A 25965-nucleotide genomic window follows, 5' to 3' on the forward strand; every position below is an offset into this window, starting at 1 on the left:
GAGAAATAGATTCCTGGCCAAGACCCTCATACCTCCTGTCTTCTCTGCCTGGGCGAGGGGCACAATGTACAATCTTGTGTCCTCTGCAAGTCCATTATCCCGCAAGCCCAAAAAAACTGAGACTGAAGGCAGCCCTCTATGAACAGGCCTTGTGCCCTTTTTCTGCCCCTCCGGCTCCTCCCTCTGCACCCTTGGCAAGCTCTGAGCCTGCACCACCTTGGGCTAAAGATAAGCCCAAGGAGGCTCATAAGGAGAAGGAGAAGTCCTCAAAGAAGGACAAAGAAAAAAAATACCACTAAGCCAGATAAAAGCTGGGCTTGGGATGATTCGAAGGCCAAAAAAGCTTCTAAGCACCATTTGGATGAGCTCGATTCTTCTCCGTGGTGTTCTACCTCTGACCAAGGGTCGAATAAACCTCGAGGATGCAGCTGCCAACCCTGGGCAGAGTGCAGCCCATTCCAAGCCTCCATGTGCTCGAAAAACACCTAACGAGACCGAGCGTCTCAGGATGCACCGTCTACTTTTCATGCTACCGAGACCATCTCGAGATATTCAGATCCTGTACATTGGTGTCAACTCAGAGTCCAAGAAGGAGATTGTAGATCCAGATCTCCCAGTCCTTACTCCCTATCTGGATTTGTCAACATGGTCTCAGAAGGTCTGGCCCCATTGGTCTCCCTCCCCGCCACAGTCATGGGGATCAGGATATGACTCGAGCCATCAAGATCCCATCTTGCAGCAGAATCCAGAAATCTACAATAGCGAGATGGACCGTTATTACATGCCTGTAGACCCCCAGATGTTGCAACATTGGAACCCTAAGAGGTCTCGGTCCCCAAAGTGGGCTCCTGTAGCTGCTACTGAAGCACAAGTGCATCAAGAACACACTCCATCTCCGGACATTCCTCCAAGGCAAGAGGAGACTGACAGACCTTGACAGGCCTCCCCACAAGACACTCCATCCTCTCATTCAAGATCTCGCTCAAGATCACGTTTGAGAACACTCTTGGTCAATTCCGATCGTGATGCCCCTGGATCCCAGCAGTCCTTGGGACTCCGTAACCTGGTGTCACCAACAGATGATGTCAAGTCCTTCACGGAATAAGTGGTGAGGATGGCCAGTGCCTTGGAACTGGAGGTGACCCATACAGATGATGACGCCCTGGACCCAGTCGAACATAGGATTCACAGTAGAGTATCGACGCCGGTATCAATCACCTTTTTGCCATCCTTGGAGTGAATCACTAAGCGTTCCTGGGACACCCTGGCTTCCATTGCTTCAACTTCAAAGAAAATTAAACATTTGTCTCTCCTTCGGCTTTCTAATAATAATAATAATAATAATAATAATAATAATAATAATAATAATAATATGATTTATTTATATTTCCTGCTACTCCCTAAAGATCGAGGCAGGATTACAACAGAATAAAAATACAAAGTATAAACAATAATGCATTATGGTATCCCCTTACAGCCCCCCACCATTACATAATAGTAAAATACAATAACAGTTACAGTTGTTATACAAGAAATTAAAAATACATAACATAGCAAATAATCAATGCTGAACATAGCATAATAATTGATAAGACAATCTCCAGCTCTCCCCCAACAGCAAAATAACAATCAAATACAAGTTACATACTTGAAATAGTTGTACTAGTTATAAAACAAATAAAGATCAAGTAAAAGGAGTCGGACCATCAGGGGCAGACAGAGCTGTTTAAGATTAACATTGTCTGCCTCCCCTGATCCACTACTAACAAGGATCTCTCTCTTTGCCCATTGCCATCACTCTCCATAGCCAGTTTACTAACAATGCTCTCAATGAAAAATAATGTCCAAGAAGGATGCTTGGGGAGCCGGCATTTGAATTGCCACACTCCTGGCATGCCTCCCTCTTGCCATCGCAGGGCTCAGGTATTCCAGGGAGGAGGCTTGGGGAGCCAGCTTTTGAATTGTCACTCTCCCAGCACGCCATTCTCTCGCCGTTGCAGGACTGCTGAGCTCAGGTATTCCAGGGAGGAGGCTTGGGAGCTGGCTTTTGAATTGATGCCTCCCTCTCACCGTCGCAGGACTGCAGGGCTCAGGTTATCTTGGTTCTGCAAGCACCCCAAGACCAATTCAGCCATTGTGGATGGCTCCCAATTATCATTTACCCTGAAATCCTCCACCATGCCAACGGACAAGGAGGGAAAGAAAGTTGCTTGCCTTGCTAAGAAAGTATATGCAGCAGCCGTGCTCGATCTCAATGTCACGAAATACAATGCTTGTATGGGGCCTACCAACAGCATATAATGGAGCATCTTCTTCTATTCCTGGACAATCTCCCTGATGACAAGTGCTCGACTGCACTTGCATTGAGAAATGAGGCTCATGCCATAGGGAGACAGTAAATAACTTCGGCTCGACATTCTGCCGATTGAGCTGCCAACATGATGTCAGCTTCGATCGTTCTGTGACAGCATGCATGCCTCCAATCCTTGGACCTTATTCCACATGCCAAAGTGGCCATAGAGGATTTTGACAACTCGGGGTTGTTTAATAAGGACACTGACAAGAAGTTAAATTATAAATACCAAACAACACCTGGGCCATGATAACTTCCAACTCCTGGGTCCTCAACACTGTCTGCAGGGGCTATGCCCTCGAGTTTGAAGAGCTCCCGATCACTGAAGCTGTTGTTGCTACCACCACCCCTCAGACACCCTACTCAACAAAGTACGCACCTTGTTGGGAAAGGGTGTGATTTCACCCTTGGATCCCTCTCAAGCTCGCTTTTTTTTCTCCATACTTCATTGTGCCAAAGTTAGATGCAGGCTTAAGGCCCATCTTGACCTCCATTTTCTCAATGCCTATTTGATTTACCATCGATTCTGTATGGTAACTCTTGCCACTATTCTACCCTTGTTGAGCAGGACCACTGGTTTATGACCCTCGATCTCAAGAATGCTTATTTTCATATTGCGATCCAAGAGGAACACAGGAGGCTCCTGTCCTTCGCCATCGGGACCAACATGTACCACTACAATGTGCTTCCCTTCGGCCTCTCCATGGCACTGAGAGTTTTCACCAAGTGTATGGTTCCCATCGTCGCCTACCTGCACCAGCGAGGCATTCAAGTTTTTCCATACCTCGACAATTGGCTCTTTGCTGCCACATCCAAGGAAGAACTATGAAGAGATGTTGAGTTCACTTTGTCCTTCCTCAAGTCCAGGGGTAGGCAACCTGCGGCCCGCGGGCCGGATGCGGCCCGGCGAGGCCTTGGGACCGGCCCCAGCCCGGTCCTGCCGCCGATTGCCGCCGGGGCCTTTGGCCTCTCACACGAGGGGCATGGTGGGGCAATTGTCTATAGAAGCCTCAGAAACATGCATTTATCTTAACATTTTTTTTAAAATCAGCAATTTTTTTGGTGTGTCTTCCATGTTTTATAAAACGTGTCCTCCATTTGAAAATTTTGTCCTACATTTGTCCCGGTTTATTTGTTTATTTAATTTTTTAAAAAAATATTTTATTATTTATTTTTTGGCTTCGGCCCCCCAGTTGTCTGAGGGACAGCAACCCGGCCCCCGGCTCAAAAAGGTTGCCTACCCCTGCTCAAGTCCCTCGGGCTCGTAGACAACTTGGCCAAGTCTCACGTCACCCCATCCAAGCAGATAAGGTTCATTGGGACTGTCCTCGATTGCAAAGACTCCATCGCCTGTCTGCCATCCGACAGATTTCAGACTCTTTGTGCTGCAGTTCGAGATTGTTTCTCCCACAGGCGCGTCAGAGCACACACCATCCAGGTGGGACTGGGGCACATGGCCTCAACAACCTTCATCACCCCATGGGCAAGACTACAGCTTTGACCCCTCCAAGCTTGGTTCCTGTCAGTCTTCGATCCCATGGTCAACTCCCAGGGCAACTGACTCACGGTACCGAGGCCCGTCACCAAATCTCTGAACTTGATTCTGAGAATGTGTGCATTGGCATGCCCTTCATACGTCCTCAGCCTCAGGTCTCCCTAACTATGGATGCATCCATGAATGGATGGGGGCCCACATGTCCGGCCTCACTGTCCCACTGGAGAGGACATTTCACATCAATGTTCTCAAACTCCTCACCATGGAAAAGGTGCTCCAGACTTTTGAAACATCTTTTCGAACCAAGGTAGTTCTTCTCTTGACCGACAACACCAGACACATGTACTACCTGAACAAGGAGGGAGGGACACAATCCTGAACATTGCTGGAGCTCACCTTTCGCATCTGGCACTGGTGCATCCCCAGACAGATCCTTCTCCAGGCAATTCACCTTCCAGGAAAAGAAAACGAGTTGGCATATTGGCTCAGCAGACCCTCGGATTCGTGCCACAAATTGCAGCTTCATCACGAGATGGTCACTGACCTTTTCAGCATCTGGGGGACGCCTCGAATCGACTTGTTCGTCATACATCACAACAGCCACTGCGCTCAGTTCTGTTCCCACATTCGAACTCTGGGTTCTCGAGGAGATGCCTTCCTGTTCGAGTGGTCAGGAGAGACGCCTTCCCTCTCTTCTCACTCATCACAAGGGTAGTAGCCAAGATGAGAACAGATGGGTCCGACACCATGGTCCTGGTTTGCTCCCTTCCTTCACCAGACACAGACAGAGTTTCTCCGCCTCGATCTCTATCCCGACCTTCTCACACTCCAAGGAGGTCAGGTTCACCACCCAGACATCGAGTCCTTTCCGCTAGTGGCTAGGACAATCCTTCCTTAGAGGCCCTCCTGGACTCAGTACGGATGGTCATCCTGGCTGCCCAGAAGCCTTCAACGATATGGTCTTATGCAGTCAAATGGAAGAAGTTCATGGACTTCCTTTCAACTAAGGACCTCTCTCCATCCCGTGTGTCAGTCCCGACGGTGCTTGAATTCCTGATGTCACTGGCCGATTCCGGACTGTGCCTTAATTCCATCAAGTGCTACCTTTCTGCAATTTGCTCTCACTACCATATGGAGGGTAGGCCTTCTTTCTTCAAAGATCCCTTGGTGAAGACTTTCCTGAAAGGCTTCAACAACCTCCCCCCCATCCTCAGTACCAACACTGGCATGAACCTGGATCTTGTGCTTTCTTGCTTGGCATCCAAGCCCTTCGAACCTACGGACATGAGATTGCTGACCTGGAAAACAGCTTTCCTTGTGGCCATCACCTTTGCTTGCCGTGCGGGCAAACTTTGTGCTCTGAGGGTGGACCAGCCTTACCTATGTTAGGGACAAGGTGGTCCTCTATAACAATATCAACTTCCTTCCGTAGGTGGTGCCTGCTTTCCACATGAACCAGGATATTATGTTGCTGACCTTGGCCCCGAAGCTGGCCTCAGATACCAAGCACCAGCTCCACACCTTGGATGTTCAGAGGGCATGGCCTTCTACCTGAACAGGATTTCGGGTTCAAGGCACTCTGTAAGACTTTTCCTTTGTTATTTGGAGCCTGAAAAGGGACCACCTGCGATTGCACAGAGGTTTTCCAAATGGGTGGCTGGTACCATCCACCTTTGCTACGAACTTTCAGGTAGAACTCTCCCTCCCAGAGTTCGAGCCCATTCAACTTGGGCAGTAGCTGCATCCTTCACTTTTCTAACTGGGATGCCTTTGAAGGATGTCTGCAAAGCTGCTGTCTGGTCCCAGCCACTGACATTCATCAAACACTATAGGCTGGACACCAGGGCTAGACAGGACACAAGTTTTGAGAGGGCAGTGTTACTGTCAGATTTACACTGAAATTTGTATGCATTTCAAATTTTGTGTGCACTGATATTGACATTACAGCATGTGATTTCTATGCCATTATTGTTGCTGTTTCATTCTTTTAATGCACTTGCACTCCATGAGTGAACTGACAATTCTGCCTTTATGGTTTGGTTTGGTTTGGTTTGGTTTGGTTTGGTTTGGTTTGGTTTGGTTTGGTTTGGTTTTTGAGGCAAGCAAGAAGGGCAGCTGAGGTGGCTCCCACTCCTGGTGATTCTTCCCATGGCTCCATGCTATGGAATTCTGGGAAATGTAGTTCATGTGCATCTATTTAAAACAAAGGGGCTTGCCAACCACGGAAGCTCAAATCCACAGATGGCAAAACCACTGATAAGAAGGGCCCACTGTATTAGTTTTCTTTTCATAACCAAAATGTATAATTGTGCTTTGAGATCTTAGTATTGAAGTCTCTAAATGTCCCTATATAGGAATATGATGAGGAGTGGGCTAAGAAGATCCAGAGTGAAAAGTTCCGATGGCACAACTCCCAGTGGCTAGAAATGGTTGAAAGTCGGCAAATGGATGAAAATGAGCAGTACCTGTATGGGGACGATCCTATTGAGCCCTATATCCATGAAGGGGACATATTAGAAAGACCTGATCTTTATTACAATGCTGGTAAGGCTGAGACAGATAATAGTATGTTTCCTATTGCACTGAAATCCACAGTGCCCTTAGTCTTCTAGACAGGGTCAATCTAAATAATCTCTACTCCATAGTGGGATGGCTTGCAGCTTGTTGGCATACGTTTGATGCCTTTATATTTTGAAACCCACTGTATATTAAATAGGAGTTTGATGTTTAAAGTGACTTGGAATGAGCTAGGATTTTTAAAAAAATAATCTTTATTGCTGTTAAAATAAACAAATAAAATACAATTGTTCAGTCTTGTATGTCATAAGTCTTATATGTGACATTTATGTCATTTTCCATCTGCTTATTTGATTACCCCATCACTGGGTACTCAGTCAAGGACCAGATCAGGTTAGGTGGGTGGGGGGGGCGGTGTTGCCTTGATCTATAAGAACACCCTTCCCTTAACCAGGAACCATGTCCGGAAAACGGACTTCATTGAGTGTATCTACCTGACCCTGAAGGCTAGGGACAGTCTGGGGATTCTGTTGGTCTACCGTCCACCCCTTGCGCTAACAGACTCCCTGGCCAAGCTGACATATCTGGTCTCGGAACTGGTGTTGGATTCTCCCAGGCTTCTTGTCCTGGGAGACCTCAACATCCCTTTCGAGGTCAGTCAAGGTCCAACAGGTGTGGCTTGGGAATTCATGGCTACCATGACTGCCATGGGTCTGTCCCAATTGGTCTCAGGGCCCATGCATTGCGCTGGTAATACTCTCGATGTCGTCTTTAGTACGGACATGGATACTCCGTGGGCAGAGGTATCTAATATCTCTGCCCTATCATGGACGGACCATTTCTTGGTCGAGGCTAGACTCAAGGCATCTACCCAAATCCCTCCTGGGGGTGGAGGACGTATTAAGATGGTCCACCCTCGAAGGCTGATGGAACCCAAAAGGTTCCAAGAAGCCCTAGAAGGTTATATGGTTGGAACTGATAGCGATTCTGTTGATGCCCTGACTAACATCTGGGATAAAGATCTCTCTAGGGCTATATACAGTATCGCTCCCAAGCGTCCTTTCCGCCCTGCTTCCAATAAGCAACCCTGGTATACGGAAGATCTCAGGGAAAGGAAGTGGGCCGTGCAACAACTAGAGTACAACTGGCGAAGACATCATCACTTAGCCAACAAGGCACTCCTTGAGTCTCTCTTGAAGGCTTACAGAGTGGCAATAAGTGCAGCTAAACATTTGTTTTATGCTGCACATATTGCGTCCGCGGAGTCGTGTCCGGCAGAGCTGTTCAGGGTAGTGAGGGAGCTGACTCAACTGCCCCCCTCCCTGAACCCTATTTTAGAGCCATCTAAAGCCTGCTGTGACGAATTTAACAAATTCTTCGCGGATAAAATCTCTCGGATAAGGACTGATCTCGACGCCAGTATTTCTTCAGAACCTATAAGAGAGGTGTCCAGAGCTTCCGTGGACTCTATTAAACTGGATCACTTTGAGTTTGTGAGTACCGAGGAAGTGGACAAGATTCTTGAAAGTGTTACGAAGACAACATGCTCCCTCGATCCCTGCCCTTCATGGCTGGCAGCTCAGGGGGGAGCTGCGGTAACATCCATGCTGCACCACATAATTAATACATCTTTTAGAGAGGGGCGGTTTCCATCTAGCCTGAAATTAGCAGTAATTAAACCTCTGCTAAAAAAGCCCTCCTTAGACCCCCTGATACATAATAATTATCGGCCTGTGTCGCTGTTGCCTTTTTTAGGAAAGGTGATCGAGAGAGCAGTTGCCTTCCAACTCCAAGCGATCTTGGATGAAACGGATTTTCTGGACCCATTTCAAACTGGTTTCCGGGCAGGCTATGGAGTTGAGACTGCCATGGTTGCCTTAGTCGATGATCTCCGTCTGGGCATGGACAGTGGAAGCGTGTCCCTGTTAGTGCTTTTGGACATCTCGGCGGCTTTCGATACCATTGACCATGGTATCCTTCTGGAACGCCTGAGGGAGTTAGGTATCGGGGGCACTGCACTCCAGTGGTTCCGTTCCTACCTCTCGGGCAGATTCCAGATGGTGCAGCTGGGGGACTCTTGCTCCGATAAGAGAACTTACATCTGTTGTCCCTCAAGGAGCTATCCTGTCTCCCATGCTATTCAACATTAACATGAAACCGCTGGGAGAGATCATCCAGAGACACGCGGCACGGTGTTATCAGTACGCTGATAACACCCAGATATGCTTCTCTGTGTCTCCGACTGATGCAATGACTAGGGATGGCATCTCTCCTCTAAATGCCTGCATGGAGTCGGTAATGGGCTGGATGAGGGAAAACAAACTCAGTTTGAATCCAGAGGAAACGGAAGTTCTAGTGATAGGTTCCCCGAGTCTGGGTGGTGAAATTTTTCCACCTGTCCTGAATGGGGTCACGCTCCCCCTGAAGGACTCAGTTCGCAGCTGGGGAGTGCTGGATTCGTCGTTCCAATTGACATCTCAAGTGGATGCGACGGTCAGAGGCGCTTGTTACCAACTTTGGCTGATACTCCAGCTGCGATCCTACCTGGACCAGAGGGACCTTGAAACTGTAGTACACGCTCTGGTAACCTCTCGATTGGATTTCTGTAATGCACTCTACATGGGGCAACCCTTGTACCAAATCTGGAAGCTTCGATTAGTGCAGAATATGGCTGCGAGATTGGTCGCTGGATGTTCCAGGGCAGACCACATAACACCTATCCTGAAAGATCTCCATTGGCTGCCTATTCGCTTCCGGGCCCAATACAAGGTGTTGGTAGGTACTTATAAAGCCCTAAATGGCTTGGGCCCAGGCTACTTGGAGGACCGCCTCTCCCCATATAATCCACCCCGCACACTCAGGTCAGCCAGGAAGAATTTGCTGAGGGTCCCAACTGTGCAATATGCAGTGACCTCGCAAAGGGCCTTTTCCATTTCGGCCCCAAAATTATGGAACAACCTTCCTGAAGCTCCGTTCCACCGCCTCCCTGGATCTTTTTTAAAAGAATCTTAAGACCTTTTTCTTTTGCCAAGCTTTCCCCCCATGAGATGTGACATCATGTCCTTTCCCCCTATTTTGTAATTGATTTTTGTAAAGTTTTATGGTTCCTCAACTCAGCTGGCTGTGTAATTGTTTTTAACATATTTTTAGATATTGTTTTTATTGCTATGTATGTACTTTGATGTTGGAATTTTAATCTGTATGCCGCTTTGATCATTACGGAAAAGCGGGATAAAAATAAAATTTATTATTATTATTATTATTATTATTATTAATAATATAAAATAAAAATATGTGTATTTTTTATTCAACCTTGCCAACAATTCTCTCTATTGCAGTATTTTCTTGAACTATTATATTTTTCCACTACCTTCATTTACTCTTCATATTTCTGAATATATTCTGACTAAGTATTTGTTTTACAATTTTCAACCAAATATTTATCTTTTCTTCTTTGTGGTTTCTGCGAATCACACAAATGGGTTTTATCTGCGCCTGCACAGTAAGCTCGGAAACTTCCAGAATCTCTGGGCAAAGTTTACTTTGCAACTTATTGCAACTTTTTGGTGGTAGCTCCACCCACATTATATATCCCCCACAACAGTCCCGCTGCTCTCCAGTTCCTTTTTTCCGCCACTCTAAGCAGCTCATGAAACTTTTGCTTGCCTACTGTTGACGAATTTGACCTAACGCTATTCAATTGACCACTGAGCTTTTACCTTTTCTGTTTTCATAGATGGACTGATAACACATGATGGAGCAGTGAGTCCTGATTTCTTCAATGATTACCATCTTCAGAATGGAGACCCCGTGAATCAGCATCCTTTCTCTAGCAGGTAAACTGTTTCTAGAAAATGTTAGTTTATTGTATTTTCCAACTGGTTTTGTACCTGCCCAAGCATCAGTTTCATGGCACATTTTCTATAGTTGCATTCTAAATTATTAGAGAGCATAGGATTTGGTGAAAAACCTACTGTACCAGTTGGACTCAGGATATGGTCACAGCACACAAGATATACAAACAGAACAGCCCAAAAGGGCCTGGCAGCGGAGATACCACACGGGACACAGACTACTGGAGTAAGAAATATTATTCTTTATTGAGTCAGATGTGCCTGACTTTGGACACCTGTTGTCTTTGAACGAAAAATAGAATTTGTTCTCCACTGCAGCCCCTGGAATCATGGCGTCTATGACTGGCTTTGAGATTACAGGTGCAGTGAGAAATCACATGGCTCATGATGTGTATACTGTATATACTCATCTATAAGTCAAAAAATTTATGCCAAAAAATGGATCCCAAAATCCTGGGTTGACGTATACACGGGTCTATATGGTAATGTGGCTCAGAAAAATGGCAGCCGCAGCTCTTTCCAGGGAGTGGAGGTTGAGTGGCATGTCCTTTAGTCCAGGGAGACTGCCCTTAAAAGAAACACTGCCTTCCCTCCCTCCCTTGGTCCCCCGCCGGTCTCTTTGCCTCGCCAGGGACGGAGCTGAAAGCTTCCCTGCTTCTCTCCTTAAAAAGAGACATCACCCTCTGTCCCTTTTCCTCTCCCTTCCCTTCAGACTCTGCAGCATGATCAGCTAGGATTAGGGAATAGTTTATTTCCCTTTCCAAACACGAGGAGATCAGAAAAAAAGCCAGATTCCCAGGCATTCTAAGATGGGGACATTCTCGTCTGTCCCTACAACATAAGCTGGCCTTGCACAACATGCTAGAGAAACTGCAGCTGCTGAAAGCCACATCATCATCATCATCATTATTATTATTATTATTATTATTATTATTATTTGCTACTGACCTCGATTAACTAATAAATGTCCACTTACTATTTTATACTTCTCTTAAACCTATAAAACACAAGTGTAGGCTGAATGTGGTAAATGTGGGCAGTGTTACAATCAAAGTTTCTGGAGACTGAAAATGTGTGATCTCTCAAGGGTTGCTGAACACATTTGTCATTTTAATGTCATTTTTTGTTAATTTTCCATGTTTTGCTTTTCCCCTCATGAGTATAGCATGCATATGGAAGAGTGGCCATTCCACCAGCATAGCAGTGTGTATCCGTGGCATGATTGATATATAGGACTATTCTCTCCATCAAACTAAACTTGATTCAGAAACAAAAAATATTCCTAGCAGACTTAGGTTGTCAGGAATGAGGCAAAAGCGCAGAATGAACTCAGGATTGCTAGAGAGGTTAAGAACAATAAAAATGGCTTTTTGGGGTATGTCCACAGCAAAAGGAAGAAGAAGGAAATGGTAGGGCCACTGTGTGGAGAAGATGGCAAAATGCTAACAGAGGACAGAGAAAATGGAAACAAGCAGTGACATTGTGGGGAAAGATAGGACCATAAATCAGCATTGTTATAGTTTAATATTATTAAGAAATTTATTTAAAAATATATTATTATGAAATTTATTTAAAAATATATTATTAAGAAATTTATTTAAGACCGACGTTTTTCTGCAACATTGTTGATTCTATCTCATAAGCTAGAGAACTGATGGAACCAAATGGTATTTGAAGTTGTGTGGAATAAAATTTAATGAAATCCAAAAAAATCCAATAATAATATCAAATAAAAGCTAATATATCATAGTGCAACAGTTTTATAACAGTAGAATTGCACAGAATCATTGTCAAGGATTGATGGATGGATATCCTAAACAGAGTCGGATGGATAGGCCTGCCAGAAGAGTTCCGTCTTGACTGCCTTCTTAAAAGCATCCAAGGTGGTAATAAGACGGATCTCTTTCGGCAGGCCATTCCACAATTTAGGGGCAGCGGGAGTGAAAGTTCTTTGGGAAGCCATAGCCAATCTAGTCATTTGTATTTCCAATAGATTCTTCCCAGATTTTCTGAGAGTGCGGGTGGATTATGTAGGGAGAGGTGTTCCCACAAGTAACTCGGGCCCAAGCCATGTAGGGCTTTAAAGGTAATAACCAACACCTTGTACTGTGCTCGGAAGCTGATTGGCAGCCAGTGAATTGATTTTAATACAGGTGTTATGTGGTCAGACCTGGAAGTACCAGTGATCACTCTGGCTGCCATATTTTGGATCAGTTGAAGCTTCCGAACTTGGCACAAGTGCAGCCCCATGTAAAGCACATTACAGAAATCAAAGCCAGTGCATATTATTATTATTATTATTATTATTATTATTATTATTAACCTTTATTTATGAAGCGCTGTAAATTTACACAGCGCTGTACATACAATCTTTTTAGTTAGACGATTCCCTGCCCTCGGGCTTACAATCTAAAAAGACATGACACAGAAGGAGAAGGGAGTGGTGGAGGGAAAGGGTAAGAGGTCCAGCAGTTCCTCTCTACCTCCAAGGCCTGGACCAAGGTAGATGGACTGGAGGGAGGGCTACCACTGCTTCAAGTTCTCTTCGGTCCAGACAGGGGCGCAGCTGCCGTATCAACCGAAGTTGATGGCCATCGCGTCAAATTGAGATGACAACTGTAAGGAGGAGTCCAGGAGTACTCCCAAGCTGCGAACTTTGTCCTTTAAGGAAAGTGTGACCCCGTCCAAAACAGGTTGACAAATTTCCCTGCCTGGGCCTGGGGTTCCTATCGCTAGTACCGTTTTCTCTGGATTTGGTCTGAGTTTGTTTTCCCTCATCCAGCCCATTACAGCATAACCATCTGGGAGGGCCTGTACATTACTATCTTCCCCCAGCCAGGTTTCTGTAAACTATGCCAGGTCGGCCTTATCCTGTTCCAGCAAATCGTGGATTATATGAGTTTTGTTCCTGACCAACCTGGCATTGCACAGGAGTGAGGTAAGGGTCTGTGGTATGGATAGGACTTCCCTCGGTTCTTTTGGGCTAACAGGATGAATGGAAGGTGAGATTTCAGCCATCAATCTCGTCTCCCCTTATACTTCATTTTCACCTATATCTCCCATTGCCCCACAATTGCCACTCCCCGATCGAAATCAACAATCTCATAATATTCCCCATCCATTATGTCATTTCCCCAGCCATTTCCATCTTCTTCCATTAAGAGGCTGATTGATAACAATATCAGGATATGGAGGCTCAAAATAATATAGCTAATTCCCATCTAACCACAATGATGTTAAAACAATTTTTAAGGAGATCTAATATGATGTTATATACTTAATTAAGTCTTATATAAACTGTGGGCCAGTAGATATAAACAGAACTCCAAGTTATCTATTTAAGGAGTAAGAGGAACAGAGGCCTGATTTCAACTCAGTATTCACTGTGTCCGATTCCACTTGCGTCATAGTGAGCTATCAAATTCTATAATTCCAGCTGATGGTGTGTCCAGTTTAATCCTGATTAGTCTGGAAATTAACCAGCAAGATACAAGTATTTCGGCACAGTGCTAGGAGGTTTGAAAGGAAGAAAAACCAACACTTATATCATTGCAAACAATCCCTCCTCCTCTATCTCCCTTTATGAGCCCATTAGAGCTCAAAGTCGTCTATCCTACCACCTTCCCGGGTTTGTTTAGTGGAAACAAGAGGGACAGAGCCTTGATGGTGAACACTCCCAGACTTTGGAACTCCTTCCCTAGGGAGGCTAGGATGGTTCCTTCTTTGATGTCCTTCTGCTGGGCTCCAGAGCTGCAGTAGAGCACTCAAACCTCTATGCCACACTGGCTCTCTAAACTATATTAAAATTATGCACACAGGCTAAATGCATTTACATATACATAGTTTCATGTGGTTGAAGTGAAAATTTGGTAAAATTTGATGTTTTAAAATATTTATTTTTAAAAAATTAATTAAAAAAATAAAACATTTAAAAACTGAAGCCTCTTCTTTCTCCTCCCATTAAGCTTCACACACAATCTCTTCAGCATTTTAAAGGGACACAGGGGAATACCTGAGCCCGTTTTCCCCCAAAGGGAGATGTTTAAGGAGCAGTGGTGTCACACACACCCTTAGGGTGTCACCTGGTGTGGTCCGCACCTCCAAGTGACACCGTTTCCAAGCTCTGGCAGATAAGGATCAATACAACTGCATGAATATTTGTACTTTCTTCAAGGGTCTGATGCTAAGAACTAGTATCACCACAGTGTGGGGATGTGGGTGTTTTCTGAGCTACACAAAGTCCTTCAACAGATCTTTTTGGTTGGAATGCAACTAGCTGAATTGGAAAACTGGTCCCAGTTTGTCTTCATTGTATCCTCATAAATTATACCAAAGTACTTTCTCCCTCTTTTGTGTGACATTTTCTGTTTCAGGGCTGATAAATATGAATTTTAGTCATTTGCAAACACAACAACACACAATTTCAACATCTCATTGTCAATAAGTATGTCCAAGGTCCAAAACACACTGCAGAAATAATCCAGCTTCAGACCACTTTAACTGCCCTGGCTCAATAGTAGGGAATCCTGGCAACTGTAGTTTTATGAGACATTTAGCTTTCTCTGTCAGAGAGCTCTGGTGCCACAATAAACTACAATTCCCAGGATTCCCTAGCACTGAGCCAGGATTCCCTAGCACTGAGTTAAAATGGCCTTGATTATTTCTGCAGTATTTTTGGACCCTAGTTTGCCAGGGCTATTTTAGTAGGCATGATTATACAAACATTTGTATAATCAGTTTAAAATCTTGTTGGTATTTCAAGGATATGCACTTGTCACTTCCAGCTGTCTATTCAAGCTCTGTAGACATCCTCAGATGCATGTTGTTACTCATTCCATCAGAGTCTAGAGTGAATCTTTTCAAAGCCCCTCTGCTTTTAAAACAGAAATTTGGGGGAGCTTCCAGTACTCATTTATGTCATGTATAGAATAATCTGTGAGTCTGGGATGTGGTTTGTTCCTTGTTTTCATTTTCCATCTAAAGTTTAAAGACTGCAAGGGGGGGGGGGGGATGAGGAACCTAAACAGCATATCTGACTGTATCTGGGTTGATTATCATGATGATCAGCTGTCATAGTTTTCTATATTTGTAACACATAAAAATATGTGATATGATGTCACATGGTTCCATGTTTAAGTTCACATATGACTATTTGAAAAGCATAGTTACAGGTAACAGTCTCCGTACCTCTCTCCTCTGTAGGATGTTAAGATTTGGTTTGCAAGTAAGATTCAGTTGCAAGATGTCAAAATTATATTTGCTGAAAAAGTTTATATTCCCCCTTTTCCAGAAATGAGTTCAAAGCAGCTTATAAAATAAAGATTATACTGTTCAGCAGAAATGGTGACAGCAGAACACTAGGGATCTGCACTTGTCCATGGTCTTTGTAACTCACATATACGGAAATTTCATGCCTGCACAGAATAAGTTCAAAATTTTCTAGAACTGAGCAGCCGGGGTTTGGGGTATAAGCCCTATCCCTATACTGCACATGTTCCTTCCAATTTTCTTCCATTCTTTTTTGTCTTTTGTACCAGAGTGGTGTTTTATTTTTCTCCTCATTGAGCTGACTATTCATTGCTCAAGGCTCTTTTTGTTGATCTTGGATTCTATCTGTTCTCTTATCTACTGCTCTACTTCCTTTCATTTACTCTCCTCTACCTGGTAATGGCTTTAAAGCTCTGACAGCAAGCTCACTTCTGTTCCTGTAAGTCCCTTTTCAAATATATTTCTGCAAATACGTTATTTTACAAGTTAATTTTATTTGCTGTCTTAGTGTAATGGGAAAATTACATAATCGGAAAATAAGTTGCTGCTAGTTACACATTGGAGATAAATTTTTATGCATTATAAAGATCTTGCAAATATTGGGATATTCATCAAAATACATTCCAGAAGTATATGTACTTGTACAGATTCTATCACTGACTATATTATTTTCACAGACACCATAGATTTTTTTTAAAGTTTATAATGTTGTTAAATACTATGACATTTTTTGTTAAATAGCACATAGGTCAGTTCTCAGTGAGCCGATCATCTTCAAACATATATAACTCCACCATTTTATTGTCAAGTTTTTCAGCCTTTTCAAATATGTTTGTTTTCAAGAACTTGGATTTGGAGGCTGTTGGAAAGACAACTGCCTTCATGCTAAACCTTTGTGAAGATAAAAGTGGTAGAGAGGTTATGCTTTTGTAGCAAGTGCCTATAATGTGTTATTCCAAAATAAAATAAAACGGCATCAAGCAAAATAGGCCAAGCATTTGGACCCCATTGTCTAATTAGTATTCCAGATTTTATGGGTTTTTCTTCATAAAGATGTGACTTTGTGCAAATTTGAGTAGGTCATACTGAACTCAGACGGATTTTGTTACTCTGTCTAATCTATGTGAGTCTTCACATTTTATGTATACACTTTCCATATGTGGAACATAATTGATTGGTCATTAGAAATATTAAGTGAAGAGCGGGGGGGAAATAAAAAAATAAATATTACTATATTATTACGTGAAATAAATGAGTATGGTTGCACTCGTCAATAAGCTCATACACCCTATGCTATTTCTTTTTCACTATCTCTCCCCTCCCACTTTTTCTTACTTGATTCCCATGACCAAAAAGTGAATCTATAATTAGACACATGAGTTGTTTCTGAATGGTGAATGGATTAAGTTATGGGATTTCTTACATTAACTAGAAGAAACATAACCTGCAGTTACTCAGCTCAGGCAAGGGAAGGAGCATGCTTCTATTATTTTTGCTCCCATATTGCACAACTACACACAACTAAATAGCTCAAATGGCCAAAAGTTATTTTTAGAAAAATTGGCAATTTGGTATCAGAATCCTTATAATGAATAGAGATTTCAGCACTCATCATGTGGTATTAAAACATACCACGGTTATTTTTTTATTCTGAGAAAGTCAATCCACCTTGCACTGGTTGATGTCTATTTTATAAATGTCAATTCAACTTTGTTTTATTTTCTGTATAGTGTTGCAATTGATGGATTTGGCCAGCCTCTGGGTATCCCAAACCGCCCGACCACTGCTTATGGGTATCGACCAGATGATCCTTATTATTACAGCTTTGGATCACGATAAAACCTACAGCTTTGGAGGCTGCTGCATTAAACACTTATCTTCATATATTCTTGAACATCTGTAGCTGAATTTTGACTTTTTCTTAATAATGCATGATGCTACTGTTTTAAAGATCTGTGTGGTATACTCCCTTTGCTATCTGTTATTCTAAAGAAATGATCATCATTTACTTATTCTTACCCACATTTGTCTGTTGTAGTTTCTGCTAGATAGTGAAAATTGTTCACTGGAAAGTCAACACTGTTATTTATATTAAGAAACTAACTTAATTTTGATTAAAAGCAGATTATGTAATCAGTGGTATTGAATTCCCAGGCTCCCTAGGTTTTTCAACTAGGCTTGTGAATATGTTTATCTTTTTTAATGTCCTTAAAGATTAGATAACATGCTTAAATGCAATGTCAGACCTCTCCTTTCTGTGATACTTCTTATGAACAGGGCATGTACTTGACACTGTTATTGTAAATAGTGAATTTTTCAGTTGCTGTTATTGCATAATTAATGTGTGTATGAATTTGTGACTTTTGCTGCTTGAAAACTTTGAAAGAAGTCGTAGGTATTGTGCTATTCTGTGTTGTTAGATATATGGGGAACAATATCAAAAGGGTGAAAATAAAAAAGGAGGGCAACTTGTAAAAGGTGCTAGGGAGAAGCATGCATTTGAATTTCAAATTTGTGCCTAACTACTCTAACCCAGGGGAAGTTTCTGTTGAATCTGGATGTTTTTTGTTTCTTCATGGATACTTTATCATAAACTGTTCCAAAGTCCTTTCAAAGTTTGCCCCTTTGCTTATTTTCACATTCTTAGGATTGTACATATTAGTATTCTTTGCAAAAGATTATATAATTGGGCCAACTACATTTTGCAGTAAGACCACATGGTGAATACAATGTAGAAATTCCAAAATAGTGATGAGACTTGTGGCACCTGAAAAACTAATATTTTATGTGGCATTAGCTTTCATAAACTGCAACTGACTTCATTGTGTGTTTCAATGTAGAACAGTTTCAGGATGTATGGCACAATCCCCCTTTTTTAGTAATTATGCCAGAAATGTACACTTGCACATTCTCTTTCCCCAGCCCCTTTCAAACCTGGAAACAAAGTAGCACTTGAAGAGTGTTTTTCATGGTCTCTATGTGGCACACATTCTAGACCAGGGTGGGCAACTCCCCCCCCCCAAAAAAAACTTCCTGCTTTAGGAAAGGCCTCACCTAAACACCTAAAACAACCCAGGAGGCAAGGGGGAGGAATTACACCCCAATCACTCCTAAGGTGTGGGGGGCATTTTTTTTCTTTTTGTTTTAATGGGGTTTTGTGAGCGAGGTGGTGTGGGGCTTGGGTGCCTAAAAGGTGGCCTTGGGGGAACCCCATCGGGCTGCTAGAGGCTCTTTCCACACCTCTGCTCTAGACCTTAGAATCTGCTAGCCCTCCTTAGTGCTAGGGATCTCTTGTACACGCTTCTGTGAATAGTCAATGGAAACTCTTTTAAGGGGAGGAGGTTTCTCAGCAGTTCTTTGTTTACTATCAAGACTGAAAAGTACTGTAGGAAACTACTTTGTAAAAAAAAAAGCTTTGAAAAGTTTTCCCCCTTTTAACAATTCCTTTAAAAGGCATTTTACTTAAGTTTTCATTTTCTTTAGCCTTCATTCTCTCCTTCCAAAAAAAAAAAGGGGGGGGGGCAGGGAGATAGAATGTAATCTTAATGAGCCTCAATGTGCAGTGTCAGCATGGGAAAACTCCTGAAATACAGGTTCTGTAATGAGCAAGAGGTGAGGCTGAAAGCGGGATGAGTTCCAAGGTCCTTTACAGATCTTTGCTCTATATTTCTATGATATTGTTGTTTTATGCCTGCATTGCTTGAACTTCCTCCTCCTCCAGCTGCACCTGGGTTCTCTGGTCTTTTAGCCCCTTCAGATGCCTTGGATATCTTCTTTAAAGTTGGAGTTCGATCTCATTGCCACACAGCACAGCTTCTGAACTGTCTCTCCCTGCCTGGCCTGGCCTCAGCAGAAAAGGTTAGAAAGACAAAAGGATAGAGCAAAGGCTAAAGAACATTGTGTTTTTGTAGGCAGTTGCTAAGGTAGGAGAAAACAGATCATAAATATAATAAAAGAAATATTACAAGAAGTATTAAAGTCTTTAAGGCAAAGTAAAGGAGGAAAAAAGGAAGAAACACAGCCTACTCAGACCTGAGGCAGGAAAAAACTGTGGGATGGTGGGGGTGCTCCCTCTGGTGGCGACTCCTTCAATTCTTTTTTCCTGCCTATTGAAGTGACAACAGGAATCAACAAATACAAGGATGCTTCCACCTCCACTGCTGGAAAATGAAGCCTTTAAGGGTACATGTCCTCTGGGAATAGGCACTGAGATGTCTTGAGGAAGTTCATTCATAGAATCATAGAATCGTAGAGTTGGAAGAGACCACTAGGGCCATCCAGTCCAACCCCCTGCCATGCAGGAAATCCAAATCAAAGCATCCCTGACAGATGGCCATCCAGCCTCTGTTTAAAGACCTCCAAGGAAGGAGACTCTATCACCTTCCGAGGAAGTGCATTCCACTGTCGAACAGCCCTTACTGTCAGGAAGTTCCTCCTAATGTTCAGGTGGAATCTCTTTTCCTGTAGCTTGCATCCATTGTTCCGGGTCCTGTTCTCTGGAGCAGCAGAAAACAAGCTTGCTCCCTCCTCAATATGACATCCTTTCAAATATTTAAACAGGGCTATCATATCACCTCTTAACCTTCTTTTCTCCAGGCTAAACATCCCCATTTCTGACCATGGAATCGCCCTCAATACTTCTCTAAGTTTACTGAAATCCGCTCTCCTAAAGTCTAGGATGCGTGTCTGACTCTGCCTGGCTTCTCCTTTCCACTGTATTACAAACTCCAGGAGAACATGGTCACTTCCACCTAATGATCCCACCACTTGCACCCCATTAACCAAGTCATCCTTGTTGGTTAGGATCAGATCTAAAATAGCTGACCCCCTTCTTGCCTCTTCCACCTTTTGGACAATGAAATTGTCTTCCAGGCAAGTGAGGAATTTGCTAGACCTTGAGGATTTTGCTGAGTTTGACTTCCAGCAAATATCAGGATAGTTGAAGTCGCCCATCACTACTACATCTCTCTTTTCTGACTGTGTGGTCATCTGTTCTAGAAAGATATCATCCAATTCCTCAGTCTGACTTGGGGGTCTGTAGTAGACTCCCACCGTAACACCCTTGTTGTTTCCCTCCCCTTTGATTCTTATCCAGATGCTCTCCACCTGGCTTCCATGATTGATGTCCAGGATCTCTTCACTGGTGTAAATATCTCTGACATATAGTGCTATTCCTCCTCCTTTCCTGTTTGGCCTATTTCTCTTAATAAGGTTATACCCCTCTATTTCCACATTCCAATCATGAGACTCATCCCACCAGGTTTCAGTGATGCCTATTATATCATATTTGCTTTGTTGTACTAGGAGTTCGAGTTCAACCTGCTTATTTCCCATGCTCTGTGCATTAGTATAGAGACATCGCAGACCATGGTTCCCTTTTACTTGCTGCCTGTGCAAGTTTTTTTGCCTCCCACTGTTGGGTCCTTGCACTGTTTGCCTTGTTTCCTCTATGTCAGTTTGACTATTTTCGCCATCCCTTTCGCCTTCCTTAATATTGTCTCCCTTCCCCTCGGAACTCAGTTTAAAGCTCTCCTGATCAAGTTCTTGAGACTGTTGGCAAAAACATTTCTTCCAACTGGCGTGAGATGCAACCCGTCTGTTGCAAGAAGTCCCTCCTCATGAAACCGCAGCCCATGATCGAAGAATCCAAATCCTTCTCGGCAATCCAAATCCTTCTCGGCAATCCAAATCCTTCTCGGCAGTTCAATTTAATCCTCAAACTCATTGTAACGGCTTCCATGGATACAATCCAGAATATCCAGTGTACTATGTGCAATATGCAGAAGCAAATACAGGCATAACTCCAGACTTCAGGTACCAGTCTTGGCTCTACATGTCCTGTTTATCACATCATGTCTCATCTCTGTTTGCTGCCTCCTGTTTGCTGACCATCCCACCAAAAAAATCCAAGATATTTGAGTTCAGAAAAAGACAGTGCTCATGAAAGTATCAATGAAAGCAGTTTTATGAAGAGGAAACAGTGCAAACGAGACACCATATCTCCTGAATTTAAAGGTTCCAGCCCTTTTAGTACAGAAGTTTCAAAATCAACTATGGTATGTGATATTTCTGGCAATCAATCCTATGAACTCTCTCTTGGATGTCTTTAAACAGAGGCTGGATGGCCATCTGTCGGGTATGCTTTGATTGAGAGTTCCTGCATGGCAGGGAGTTGGACTTGATGGTCCTTGTGGTCTCTTCCAACTCTATGATTCTATAAGCTTCTGCTTTGGTTAGATATAAAGAAGAGGAGGCAAACATGGGTTGTAGATATTATTGAAGTCAGTTCTACTGTAGCTGTTAGTCCCTGTAAGTCAAATCAATGTAAATTGGCTTACCAAACAGTTGGTCTATTCTAATTTGGACAGACGGTTGGCTTTACCCAGTTAGCTCCCAACCTCTGCCCATCCACTTCTCTATGAAATACATAAGATATGTTGTCTCAGAATCTATCTGGCTTGGAATACGTGAATTAATTTAATCAAAAGAGCAGTTCATTAATTGAGACAGAAAAAACAAGAGTGCAGCTTGTTAAATAAACAAAGTGTTGTTTCAGGCTTCGAATGGGTTCAGTGTCATCATAAATGGGCTCCAACTGGCAGTATACTACCAATGTTCCTTTCTAGGAACATGAATCCAGCTGAATCATCTGAAAAATCATCTGAAAAAGATCTCTTCTTCGTGGCATTTGTGACTCACACCTATGGGGTCATTCTGCACCTCCACAAAAATCTTCAGATGTTGTTTGGTGGTAAACCTGTGCGCACACACACACGCACACACATATAAGGCATGTGTTCCTGCTGAAATTCCATTCTTTTTCATCTGCCATCATGGTAGGATCAAAGAATTGAAGAGGCCACAAGGGCCACCTAGTTCAACCCCCTCCCATGCAGGAACACACAGTCAAAGCACCCCCAACAGATGGCCATTCAGCCTCTATTTAAAATCCTCCAAAGGAGACTCAAACACTCTCTGAGGCAGCACGTTCAACTGTGAAACAGCTGTTAGTGTCAGGAAGTTCTTCCTAATGTTGAGGTGGAATCTCTTTTCCTGTTGCTTGAAACCATTAGCCTCATGATTGGAATGAAATAATGGAAGGGCAAGATTCAAATTCAAAGGAATAGATCTGATAGATCAAATGGGACTGAAATAATTGATTCCTTGAGTAGGAATTATCATATCCTCTTAGGATTTGTTGTACAGAAGAAAGGGGAAAATGTAGTCAACATGCACTTTGGACTTCAAGTAAGTTGATGTTTATGGAGGATGTGGCCAGCAATTATCCAACATGGATATTAATGCTATACTCTGCCTTCCCACATTTTCAAATATTTCAAGAACCACAATAACTACAACATTTATTACTGACCAGGAGCTGAGTAATGAAAAAAAGATGATAACCCAAAGGACAGGATCAGAATTCAAAATCATTTAGACAGAGATTTAACTGCCTTCTTTCTGCCCTGTGAGTTCCTGTTCTCTTCCAGGCCATCACCATTAAGTGATGTGAAATGGTGCCAGGGAAAATAAAAATCAGCAAGCAACGAACAAGAATTCATTTAGAATGGCAGCTATTTAAAACTCAACAATGGCACCTCCTCATCCTGGAGCGAAGTGACAAGCAGGATGCTAGAGGGTTCTGCCCTGGGTCCAGTATTCTTCAACATCTTTATCAATGATTTGGATGAGGGAATAGAGGGCATGCCCAGTGGCCAGTTAAGAAGACAAAATGATGGTAAGAGATTAGATGACTGGGCTAAAACTAAGAAAATGAATTTCAACAGGGAGAAATGTAGGATAATGCGCTTGGGCAGTAAAAATTAAATGCACAGATATAGGATGGATGTGAAAGGGATCTAGGAGTCTTGGTGGACCACAGGCTGAACGTGAGTCAGCAATGTGATGCAGCAGCTAATTTTAGGCTGCATCAATAATGTAGTGCATAACTATACCTATAATATTTAACAGTACTATTCATTGTGTATATTTCAGAAAGACCTTTGACAAGGTCCCCCATGAGATCATAGAATTGTAGAGTTGGAAGAGACCACAAGGGCCATCCAGTCCAACCCTCCTGTCATGCAGGAACTCTCAATCAAAACATCCCCGACAGATTGCCATCCAGCCTCTGCTTAAAGACATCCATGGAAGGCAACTCCACCACTCTCCGAGGGAGTGTGTTCCATTGTCGAACAGACCTTACTGTCAGGAAGTTCCTCCTAATGTTTAGGTAGAATCTCTTCCTGTAGCTTGCATCCATTATTCTGGGTCCTGTTCTCTGGAGCAGCAGAAAACAAGCTTGCTTCCTCCTCAATATAACATCCCTTCATATATTTAAACAGGGCTATCATATCACCTCTTAGTCTTATCCAGTTAAACATCCCCAGCTCTCTTAGTCATTCCTCATAGGGCAGGGTTTCCAGACCCTTCACGATTTTAGTCGCCCTCCTTTGGACACGCTCCAGTTTCTCAACATTCTTTTTGAATTGTGGTGCCCAGAACTGGGCACAGTATTCCAGGTGGGGCCTGACCAAAGCAGAATAGAGTGGCACTATTACTTCTCTTGATCTAGACACTATACCTCTATTGATGCAGCTTAAAATCGCATTGGCCTTTTTAGCTGTCGCATCACACTGTTGACTCATGTTCAACTTGTGGTCTACTTGGACTCCTAGATCCCTTTCACACGTAGTTTCATTCAGCCAGGTGTCACCCATCCTATATCTGTGCATTTTATTTTTCCGCCCTAAGTGCAATACCTTACATTTCTCTGTGTTGAATTTCATTTTGTTAGCTTTGGCCCAGCTTTCCAGTTTATTCAGGTCATTTTGAATTTTTATCTTGCCCTCTGGGGTGTTAGCTATTCCTCCTAATTTCGTGTCATCTGCAAATTTGATAAGTATGCCCCCAATTTTGTCTTTCAAGTCATTGATAAAGATGTTGAATAGCACTGGGCCCAGAACAGAGCCCTGTGGGACCCCACTGGACACCTCTCTCCAGGATGAAAAGGAGCCATTGTTGAGCACCTTTTTGCTTCAGTCAGTCAACCAATTACAAATCCATGTAACAGTTACATTGTCTAGCCCACATTTTACATGCCTGTTTGCAAGAATGTCATGGGGAACCTTGACAGAGGCCTTACTGAAATCAAGATATGCTATATCCACAACATTCCCTTTATCTACAAAACTGGTGATTGTATTTAAGAGAGAGAGAGAGATCAGATTTGTCTGCCATCACTTGTTTCTCTGGAACCCGTGCTGACTTTTGTAATTATGGCATTGCCTTCTAGATGTTCACAGACTCTCTGTTTAATGATCTGCTCCAGAATCTTTCCTGATATTGATGTCAGACTAACTGGACGATAATTGTTGGGATCCTCTTTTTTTCCCTTTTTGAAGATGGGGACATTGTTTGCCCTCAAGTCTTCTGGGACTACTCCTGTTCTAGAGGAGTTCTCAAAAATTATTGCCAATGGCTCTGAGATTACATTTGCCAATTCTTTCAATACCCTTGGATGCAGATCTGGTCCTGGAGACTTAAATTTATTTAGCTTAACCAGTTATTCCTGTACTACCTCTTAACTTATTTTGTGCTGTATTTTCCCTGTTGTGTCCTCTGCTCTATTTTCCTCAGGTTCAGCACTGAGGGAAAGAAGGTGTTGAGTAATTCTGCCTTTTCTCTGTCCCGTTAGCATTTTGCCATCTTCTCCATGCAGTGGCCCTGCCGTTTCCTTCTTCTTCCTTTTGCTGTGGACATATCCCAAAAAGCCCTTTTTATTGTTCTTAACCTCTCTAGCAAGCCTGAATTCATTCTGTGCTTTAGCTTTTCTGACTTTACTCCTACACGTGTTAGATATTTTTTTTATTCCCCCTTTAGTGATTTCCCCATTCTTCCATTTCTTATGTTTCTTTTAAAACTTAGCTCAATATTTTATTTATGATATTTATACCCTGCCTTTCAGCCCTAAAGGCTATCAGAGTGGCTTACAATTATTATTTTTTATTAGACGGTTCCCTGCCCTCAGGCTTACAATCTAAAAGACATGACACAAAAGGAGAAGGGAATGGTGGTGGGAAAGGGGATGAGGTCTAGTGGTTATTCTCTTCCTCTGAGGCCTGGACCAAGGCTGATGGACAGGAGGGAGGGCTCCTCTTCTTCAGGCTAGCCCTGGTAGAGCTGGGCCTGCCTGTTCACTCCCTCACAGGCTGAAGGATGGCAGTTATCATGGAGGGAGAGTTCTCTTTCTTCAGGCTAACCCTGGTGGAGCTGGGCCTGCCTGTTCAACTCCCTTGCAGGCCAAAGGATGACAGTTATCATGGAGGGAGGGCTCTCTTTCTTCAGGCTAACCCTGGTGGAGCTGGGCCTGCCTGTAAACTCCCTTACAGGCCGAAGGATGACAGTTATCATGGAGGGAGGGCTCTTTTTCTTCAGGCTAGCCCTGATGGAGCTGGGCCTGCCTGTTCACTCCCTCA

General features: G+C 43.2%; 1 protein-coding gene across 5 annotated transcripts in view; it reads left to right on the forward strand.

Annotated features, from left to right (window-relative positions):
• The window catches only part of LOC149316693 (kinesin-associated protein 3), a 135186-nt gene extending 117084 nt beyond the window's left edge, over positions 1 to 18102 (forward strand). For 3 of the 5 annotated variants that reach the window (XM_089516050.1, XM_089516047.1, XM_089516051.1), the window contains 3 exons: positions 6203 to 6392; positions 10102 to 10201; positions 17218 to 18102. In XM_089516050.1, coding sequence (XP_089372176.1) covers positions 6203 to 6392; positions 10102 to 10201; positions 17218 to 17326 — 399 coding nt within the window. In that variant the 3' untranslated portion in view covers positions 17327 to 18102. Of the gene's footprint in view, positions 1 to 6202; positions 6393 to 10101; positions 10202 to 15756; positions 15869 to 15898; positions 15927 to 17217 lie in introns of those variants that run through there. The other 2 variants (XM_089516048.1, XM_089516049.1) reach the window with 2 other exon arrangements.
• The last annotated feature ends 7863 nt before the right edge of the window (positions 18103 to 25965 follow it).

The sequence above is a fragment of the Sceloporus occidentalis genome, unplaced genomic scaffold (assembly GCF_023333645.1).
Source record: "Sceloporus occidentalis isolate IW3139 unplaced genomic scaffold, rSceOcc1.0.p SCAF_3, whole genome shotgun sequence".
Taxonomy (NCBI): domain Eukaryota; kingdom Metazoa; phylum Chordata; class Lepidosauria; order Squamata; family Phrynosomatidae; genus Sceloporus; species Sceloporus occidentalis.